This window comes from Dioscorea cayenensis, unplaced genomic scaffold (genome assembly GCF_009730915.1).
Source record: "Dioscorea cayenensis subsp. rotundata cultivar TDr96_F1 unplaced genomic scaffold, TDr96_F1_v2_PseudoChromosome.rev07_lg8_w22 25.fasta BLBR01001071.1, whole genome shotgun sequence".
Classification (NCBI taxonomy): Eukaryota; Viridiplantae; Streptophyta; class Magnoliopsida; order Dioscoreales; family Dioscoreaceae; genus Dioscorea; species Dioscorea cayenensis.
This window is the reverse complement of record NW_024087462.1, coordinates 1-10,334: the sequence shown is the minus strand read 5'-3', so window position 1 is coordinate 10,334 and position 10,334 is coordinate 1. Positions and strand designations below refer to the sequence as shown.

Sequence of the window (10,334 nt, the reverse complement as noted above, 5' to 3'; positions counted from 1 at the left end):
GCCTCAATACCGACAATGTCTCTTGTTATCTTAAAACAATAATGAGGGTTAATTAATGAAACACTCCACACTAACAACAAACAAATTCAATGGAGTTGGCTAAGGGTGGTGGGCCCAGTGTCAGTCAACAAGAAGACGTGGGTTCAGTCAGACGTGTTGACCCGACCGGTTTGCACGGCATGTGACCGTGTTATCGTACTAGTGTTCCTTTGCAAGGGCTCATCCTCCAATATAAAGCAACCCCCTCCCCCAAATCCACCTCTTCAATGGAGATCCATTAAAAATTTATATATATATATATATATATATATAGAACCAAACTCAAGGGAAAGAGCTAGTTTGTTTTAGTCTTCCACTTTAGATCAAGAGAAACAAAGAGATGGAATGGCCTGGTTCATTAGATGAGTACCAAAAGCTTGTCACTAGGATGAACACTCCCAGGTATTCTTCTTCTTCTTCTTCTTTATTTCTCTTTTATGGTAAAGAAAACATGATCATTATAGCTAGACATAGAGAGTTTAAACATAATCTTTGAGTACTAAAAGTGATTAACAACTTGCCAATTCTTTTATTTATTTATTTATTTATTTTTTAAAGGGTGGTGATTGATAACAAAGTAAGTCCAAGTACCACCATAGTAAAACTCCATAGTGCTCGGAAGCATGGTGTTCTTCTAGAAGCCATACAAGCACTCTCAGACCTCAACCTCTCCATCACCAAAGCCTACATCTCCTCCGACGCTTCCTGGTTCATGGACGTCTTCCATCTCACCGACCACCTCTCCGATAAGCTTTCCGACGACCCTCACCTCCTCTCCTCATTCATCACTCCCCTCCTCACCGCCGCCACCTCCGACCACCTTTCTCACCCCACTTCACCACCACCACTTCCCAACACTTCTCTAACAGCTCTAGAGCTCACTGCCGGTGACCGGCTCGGGGCTCTCTCCGACCTCTTCGCCGTCCTCGCCGACCTTGACTGCTCTATCGCCGCCGTCAAGACCTGGACTTTCAACGGCTGCATGGCTTCTCTTCTCTTCATCCACAACGTTGACTTTGACCAAAACCCCACCAAGCTCAACGTCATCATCACTAGGCTTCGCCACGTCATCAACGGCGATGTCCAACCAACCTCCACGGCCGTGTCCCACTCCGACCGTCGTCTCCACCAACTCTTACTCCCTGAACAACCATCCCAGTCAACGCCGTTGACAGTCTCTGTTACTATACAAAACTTGGTCAAACGAGACTACTCCGTTATTAACATTCAATGTCGTGATCGTCCCAAGCTCTTGTTCGATGTTGTTTGTGTTCTCACCGACATGAATTATGTTGTTTTTCATGGTACGGTTAACACTGACGGTGATAAAGCACATCAGGTAAGAGCAAAACTAATTAATAACAGTTAATTTTTTTTTATCAAATATGAATATTAATTAATAAATGTAAATGTTTTTGCATGCATGCATGCAGGAGTTTTACGTACGTAATTCTGATGGGAAGATAATTGGAACAGAAGAAGAAAAGGAAAGAGTGGTGAAGAATTTGAGAACAGGGATAGAGAGAAGAGCAGAGAAAGGGTTGAGGTTGGAGATATGTGCAGAAGATAGACATGGATTGTTAGCTGATGTTACTAGGGTTTTGAGAGAGAATGGGTTATCCATAACAATGGCAGAAGTCATGAGAATGGAAGAGAAGGTGGTGAAGAGTGTGTTTTATGTTGATGATGTTGCAGGGTGTAATTTGGTGAGTGATAAGGTGATTGAAATGGTGAAAGAGAGGATGGGGAATGGGAGTTTGAAGGTGGGGGAAGTGCTGAAGAAGACTTTGGGAAGGAGGAAGGTGGAGGAAGATGGTGGTGTAGGACTTGTTTATTTGGGTAGTTTTGTTAGGAGAAATCTTTATAATTTAGGGTTGATAAGGTCTTGTTCTTAGTAATTAATGGTGTTTTGTTTTTTTCATGTTGTTTTACTTCATTTGTACATATTAGAGAGAAAGAGATGACTTGAATGTTTGTTTGTTTGCTTGTTTGTTTGAATGTGTGTGTATGTTAGTGGGATGCATGCTTGAGTTGAGTTTTTAACTTTATACAAACATTTCAAACTTTAAATCATTTGAAATTATATAGTATGTATATATATATATATATATAAAATGAAGTTATAAACAAAAGAAAAGGAAAAGGTAGCGATGAAGGTGGCGTGCAAAGCGGGAGTATCATGCGGCTCAAAATAGGTTCAACGATGCTTGTCTTTTCAAGTCCTGGCCTTGTTTTCCGGTGCTCCCTCTCACGTGCTTCGCCATTTTTGCATATATACCCCTTCACAAACTCATAATTCAATTTTTATAATATATATATAATATACAATTTAACTTGTTTTTTGAAAGAAGAAATTTGTCTATAAGATTCGTGAATTATATATATATATATGGATTGGAAGGACGTGGTGAATGAGAGAATGAGGTGGTCTGAGTTGAAACCCTAAAAAATTGGAGAATAGACCAAATGAAGGCAAAAGAATCCATTTGTAGTACCGTTGTTTGTTGTGAGTGTCTTCCAATAAAGATTCTCATGCTTTTTTATTACTAATATTTTGAGCTTCAAAGTTCAAAGGATTGGCCGGCGTTTTCTTTGGATGATATTGCAAGGCATCTCTGAAGCTCTATATTTGTCCAATATTATACAAACTTTGTCTTTATTTTTGTTAATTATAATGTGTATCACCTGCCATTATCCACCTTCCTTTTGCCTTTTTTTTCCCCTTTCAATATTCTTGGAGTTATATATATATATATATATATTGATTTTGCAATTTGTTAATTACTTCTGCAAGGAATATTTAGGTGAATATATCCTTACTGTATCAAATATTAAAAATCCATGTATACTCATAAATTATATAATTAACAACCACATAATATTGTCCTGTTAAATAAACCTAAATTTTTTTTAAATAGACAGAAAACTGATTTGAGAGAAGGATACTCACCACTTACATGCACGTAAATTTTTTATCTGATAGCTAATATAAGACTGATTATGAGCCTATTACATAGATGACACTCTCAAATGGCCAGGCCTTATCAAGCCACACGCACGTAACTGGTTAGGCTGTTTGAGAGGCCCGTTTAATCTGATTTTTCATCTAAAGATGATCAAAGTTTAAACAGTCTATAATGTCCGATTTCATCTAGGGGGTCTATATATGATGTTATCCATGCATAGGTTAGAGGACTTCAGCAATTAGCCAACCAATCCCCCCAAATCCCACACCTATTCTCTCAATTAGAGTGCTAATATTGCACACAAGTGTTGGGGGCACACAAATCCCAAAAGATTGGTCTAATAGAACAGAAAGAAAAAAAAAATGGCCACCGCTTATATGTACATGGACTATGCATCTAACAGCCAATGTCACACTAATTCTAGGCTTGTTACAGTAGCTGAGTTGGTAAGGTGAGGAAATTAAAACATAACTATATATTATGCGTTAAAGAATAATAGAGAGAATTAAAGCATTACTATTACCTTTCTTTTCTTTTGTAATATTTAAGTTCGACAAATTATAAAAAATATTTAAAATTAATATTTTAATGTAAAAACATGGACAACTGTCACTTATGTCTTTAAAATAAGGGTTCACTAAACTATACGCAAATTTCTATTTTGGTCACTAAAGTAAAAAAAAATCTATTTGAGTCACTAAACTTATTAAATCCTTCCAATCAAGTCATCCTAGCAGACGGTGTTAACGGCAGTCTGACCTGGCTTGCCACCTCACAACTACCTTGATTGCCACGTAGCTGGCACTCATCTTTTGGTCATCTCCACCCAAGTCTCAACCCTAACCCTAATTAGGTTTTTATGATTATATTATTTACAAATTTATTAACAATTTATAGGGGAAAAAAATGAAAACAAAACATTTTCAATGTTTCTAAAATAATTAATTTGATCATAATATATAAGAAAATATGCTCATATAAAAGATATCTAACAGAATGATGATTTTAATTGAGAAATATTTGGATTTAAAGCGATTATACTAAAAATTATAACTAGCTTAGACAAAGGGAGTATGACTTAGAAATAAAAACTTTGGGTTTAATTTTTAGACAATGTAGTTTATTAAAAAGCCAAACACCTAATATCATGTTAAGTTTTTTTTATTTTTTTTTTATTTGAGGTAGGGCGACAAGCACCAACCCTCATGGATGTATGTGAGTGGGAGAATTACCATAACGTTCTCACCCTTTTAAAACTGGGAGGGCTATCGGGGAAAATCGAACTAACGTATCTCCCAACAAGGGGATTCGGGGTATGAACTAAAAAAAATAAGATGTTGAGTTAAAGTAAACTAAAAAAAATTATTACTGGATCAATGTTTAAACAATGAAGGATTTGTCAATGTTAGGAATTATAATGGTTTTATAACATTGCTTTGCATTGAAAGAAAGGTAACCATTGAAGATGACATGCAGGATAAAGGAAGAAGAATACATTATCAAAGACAGATTGTGGCCATGAAACATACGAGGAATAGAGCAAAAGAGTAAATTAATGCCCAAGCACTCGGAGCTTATTATAAAGAAACACTAAGTTAAAGAGAAAGGGTTAGTATTTAGGTGATGAAAGATTTTTTTTTTTTAAATAGAGAGATTATAGAAAAAGAAAAAATAATATGGATGCTAAAAATGAATGCTAACTTGATATACATCTTATTTAAGATTAAAGCTATTCAGAAAAATTTATTGTGTAAAAAATATTATTAATGTATTAATTGCAAAATGTTGGTTAAAAATAAATTGGTAGTTAGAGAGAAAGGGTACTTTATTGTTAACATTGTTGAGATGGTTCCCTCAAGTATGTGAGAAAGAAGAATTTATTGTATTATATTTTCTACTTGCTATTTTTCAAGGAATGGTTATAAGACTGAGTATATTTTTCTAAACTATTTTGATCTCTTTCTATTAAATCTTATTCTCCATTCCATCATCACTTTGTATCTCTGGCAAAACATCTTATAAAGGCCAAACACAACAAAACTAACTACCCTCTTTGTAGTCGATGAGGGGATTTAGGAAAATTAGTTCACATTTTAATTAAGATATAACCTAAATTATGTTCAATTACGGGCTAAATTCATATTCAAGTACGGGATAAATATAGATAAATTTTATTTGAAGATTTAAATATATATATATATATATATATTTCTAGCAAAGCAGATCCGCCATAGAAAAAATTTTTGTTTTTAAATTCACTAACACAATAGCACTCTTTTGAAATTTTGTATGGCCATGAGGTTATCTTCAAAGTCGTACATTTGACCATTTTTATCCACAGCTATGACTCTATAAAAAGCGGCTACTTTGCCTTCTCCTTCATCAGGGTAGTAGCCATTACCCATTGGAGGGCCTTTTACTTCTTTAAAATATATCACAGGCCAACCAAAAATGCATATTAGATGCATTCTCCACCAAACTAGTAAAAAGTGAACGCAACCAATAATGTATTGCATATCGGTCATCATACTCGATCAAATGGTTGATAACACATCCACCAATTACTAAAACGGGGTCCTATTAACCAATGTTAGTATAATAAAAAACATTAACCTTGTTGATAATCTCAAATTCTATTGATTATTATTTTAAATATACCATGTTGAAGATGATCTATTTTTTCCATGTTGAATGGGAAAATTTTATGGAAGTTGTTCTAATAATTTAGTCTTAAGGAAAATAACAAAATGGGAATATATAACAAAGATACATTATCAACATAATTAAAAAAAGTCATGGTTGTTGAGATGGAAGATCCAACTATGGTATTTATGCAGAATTTCCTCAATAAAAATACTGATGAATGTCAGAATACACCTTGTAGACTTTTATTGTTATATTATATTGTGATCTAATATAAGTAAAAACTTTATCAATAGGACTTCTGGGAACTATATTAGTTTTATTGAGATGTATAAATCCCATGCATCAAGTGTCATAGCAATGTGTTTGATATCTTTCTCTCTCTTTGTCAAAAATAAATAAAACAAAAAAAAAAATTAATGCACATCGATAAATAAAATAAGAAAAAAATTAATGTACATCAATGTCATATTTATAAAGCATGTAAGAGAACAAATTCTAAACCTTATCGTCTATAGATAAAGCATGTAAGAGAACAAATTCTAAACCTTATTGTCTATAGTGTAAATAAATGGGTCCGAGTGTCCTCATATGAAGACGGATATACTTGAGAATCATTGAGAAATGATCCAGAAGTGGAATTTGCAACCAATCACTTATATATATACAAGAGCAACACAAGTTAGTATACCAAAAATTCTCATTTGTGTCATCATCAACATATTGGTTTTAGAGTATTGATGAGGAAAATTTTGAGACATGAGAAAGATATATATGAAAAATAGAAAACTAAATATGAACCCACCATCCACCCAACTGTTATTATGTTCAATATTTTTTTTTTTTTGACAAACTATATCCATTACAAATCTAAATATAAGCCAAGCTTATTTGGTTATCTTTAACTTCTGAAATTCTATAAATTGAAAGAGTTGCTTTTAATTAATCTCATAATATCTCTAACTAAGACCACTTACGCATGAGATATTGCCCATTAAAGAAAGGTAAAAATAACAATTAGAACAATAATTATATATAAATATATATTTTTTTATGATTTTATACACCCCCAGCTGATCACTTTCAAAATCCACCAACTTTTTTTAAAGCCTATATATATATATATATATATATATATAGGCTCTTAACAATTTGATGTTCTTAAGTTATCCATGCCTCTATTTGAAATAATTAACTATAGAATAGTGTAAATACACACATATACACGATATAAATTATGGATTCAAAGAAAGTTTATATCTTTGGAAAAATGTAAAATCAATCATATTCTTGTGAACAAGTGAGGAAGTTATATAAATTCAGAAAATATTACTGTAAAACCTTAAAATAAATATAAAGGTTGAGAAATCCAGCAAAAGTAGTACAAGATGCTGTTTCATTACCCCTTTGTCCACATTTTTCATTTTAGATAAATAAATAAGTAATTACATAGATATTGTTTAGATAAAAGACAGTGTGCAAGATTATCACCTTCAAATTTTACTTATTTTACGTATTTAAAAAAAATTAAAAAAACAATTTTTTTAATTTTAAAAGATCATACATGTAATTATGATTTTCTTCTGATCATATATAAGAGCATGAAAATAATGAAAATTTTCAATTTCAATAACTTAAATGTCTAATTAAATTTTTAGGTTCATTGTTCTATGAAACATTTTTTTGATTATTGAACATCTTATTCCACAATAACTATACTTCATCATTCTTTCATGTGAATAAAGTTATATATTAATAAAAATATCAATTATAAAAAGAAACATAAATATATTTTTTTAATAAAAATACATGCAATTATTTCATTCTTTCGGTCATCAACTCATCATGTCCCACCTACTATAAAACATTAAAAAAATCTCTCATTGATGCAACCATACTTTGGTTAAAAGGCAATATTTTATAACATTAAAAAAATATTTTATTTTAATTTTTTTTCTTTTTGATGGAACTGTCATACCATAATCGAAAAATAATTTTATAATCATATAAGAAAAAAAAATTATAAAAAAATTTTTATTTGCTCATCACACAAATTCTATAGACTAGGATACTTGATATTTCATTCTTCTTCTGATTTATTGGGCAAGTGTTCATACCCTACTAGTAGCTTATCCATATTTAAAAATAAATAAATAAATTATTTTACTATTTTCCCTTCATTGATCTTAAAACAAAAAAGTATATATATATATAATGCATAAATGCATATTGGACCTGGGCTTGATTGTGCAAAAAGAGATGAGCAAGCGTAAAATAATTATCCTCCAATTATATTGTCAATATTTCCCAAAATTAAATAAAACATTTTTTTCGAACAAGGTTTAGTTTAGTCCATCCATGGGAAATATATAATAAATTTAGTAAAAAATCAAATTAATGGAGCAATTTTTAAGATATTCCAATAATGTTTTTTTAAATAAATAAACCATTTATATTGAAAAAAGAAACAATTACAACATACTACTAGATGTGATGCAAACTATCGGCCACAAAATTAAATAACAATATAAAAAGAGTAATGCTATATATTACGAATGAGTTTCACGAAATACTCACAAGACCAAGGTGGCAGCTGGCTTTCTCTTTCCTAATCAGCATGATTAAAAATAATAAAAAAAATTGTGATTTTGCAAGCCCTAATCTTATCTCTTCAACCACCGCCACCGTCTTCACATCATCACCAGCCGCCCATCAACCGACGCCGCCGCCGCTTGTCGCCAACCCGTTAACCACACCGTGGCAGTTTGTTGCCAATCGTTCGTTAATGAGACATCTATCCACGGGTCAAGCAACTCACTCAGCACAAGAGGAGGCTTCAAAGGAGATTGGTTGTGGTGAGAGAGAGGAGATTGGATGGGTGACGATGATGGAGGGATGGTGAAGATGGCGGAAGACTTGCATCCATCGACGAGCTTCAAGCTTCGGATCATTGTGAAGAGATTGTTCTGCATCTCTTCTTTTTGATCGAAATCCAAAAGAATTAGAAAACAAGAATCTAGAAATTCATGGATTGGGATTAGAAAGAATTGGGGAAGCCTACAAGCACCATTGGCGAAGAATGAGAGAGTTCAAGGGTTTGGCGATGGTGATGCTGGCTTAGAGATGATGACGATGGGGTTTTTCTTTTTTAATTTATTTTTAAGGGGAAAAAAATGGAAGAAACTCTTTCAACTATGAAGGTGTCGGACGGGAAAAAAAAAGAAAAATTAATAAGAATGGGTTGTTTTTTTTTTAATTTGTTGGACAGGCAACGATGATGAATTTTTCATTTGTTTTGGTGATTAAGATTTATTTGTCATCACCATCCTTATCTTCACACCATCTCCAAACTAATTGTTTTTTCTTCACATCCACCGTTTGATAATGCCAGCCTTGAAATCACATTTTCTTTTTTATTTTTAATACAAGTTGATTAGGAAAGAGAAAAATAGCTGCCACGTTGGTCGTGTGAGGATTTCGTGAAACCCATTCGTAACATATAGCATTACTCATATAAAAAATATGCCCATAAATAATCTACCTATAATTGAATTTTTAAAAAGTACCAACAAGTTATGAATTTTAATCTCTGTTGTAGCTTTAAAAATTCACAATGTTACAAAAATGTCAATTAATTCAAAAATTTGAAGAAATGTTTGAGTGATATATAAATTATACATACAATCTAAAATAATACAAATTATATATGTAGACAAGAGAAAGTTACATCTTGGTCAACAAGTCAAAGTTTGACTAAGTGGTCAAAGGCTGACACAGATTGATTGCAGCTGCATATGGATCCAGTTGTGTTACTACTTACTCTTTTATTTTTTTTAATATTCATTTTATTTATTTAATTATTATTATATATATATATGTATTTTTTTAATATTTATTTAGAGCAAGACCACATGTTAGTGCATGGCTTGAGGGTGAAACACTCTGACAGTCCATATATTATCTTATCTTTTAACACTATTATTTTATTTTTTGCATGCACTTAGTAATAATAATAATAATAATAATCTTTATGTTAATGTGTGTACATGCTGTACACCAATAAGCAATTGATTTAAAGGAGTTTAAAGACTAAAAGTCTTAAGTTTTAAGACTTATGTTTGCTCCTCTACAAAGTGAGAGATTCCTTTTCACTTTGCACTAAATTTTTTCTTGATATTAAATAAAGTGTTTGACTATGTGATAATTAATCATAAAAAAAGTTAGGGAATATATATATATGTATATTTACATTATTATTATTATCTTTGGGAAAATGAGTTTCAAGTTAATATTTGCAAGTGGGAGAAAGATGATGTGACAACCCACCAAATATAGCTTTCATTTTTATAATAATTTAAAATATTAATAAAATATTATCATTAATGCAAATGGGAACTTTTTTTTTATTTTGTTTGGAAAAAATAATATAAAACTCGGGATCTAAATTTAGAAATTCATAAACTATTTCTCATTTGGACCACATCATACTTGCATTTTAAATACTTATTAAAATTATCTTATTTTATTGTAAATATTTTATAGGACAAAAATACTAAAAACTCATGTATTTTCAATTTTTATTTATATTTTAATAAAATAGTAAAAATAGTTTAATGATCAATTTGTGACACAAGTGCCAAATGAGACGAGCTCACCTTTTTCATGTCCAAGCATAAGAGTAAACTG

The 10,334-nt window shown here is 31.5% G+C and overlaps 1 protein-coding gene across 1 annotated transcript; it reads left to right on the top strand.

Annotated features, from left to right (window-relative positions):
- The first annotated feature begins 322 nt into the window (after nt 1–322).
- Nucleotides 323–1,992, top strand: LOC120255558 (ACT domain-containing protein ACR8-like). The gene is made up of 3 exons (XM_039263368.1): nt 323–441; nt 598–1,378; nt 1,473–1,992. The coding sequence occupies exons 1-3, from the start codon at nt 380–382 to the stop codon at nt 1,932–1,934; spliced, it is 1,305 nt and encodes a 434-aa protein (XP_039119302.1). The 5' UTR covers nt 323–379; the 3' UTR covers nt 1,935–1,992.
- Nucleotides 1,993–10,334: the final 8,342 nt, after the last annotated feature.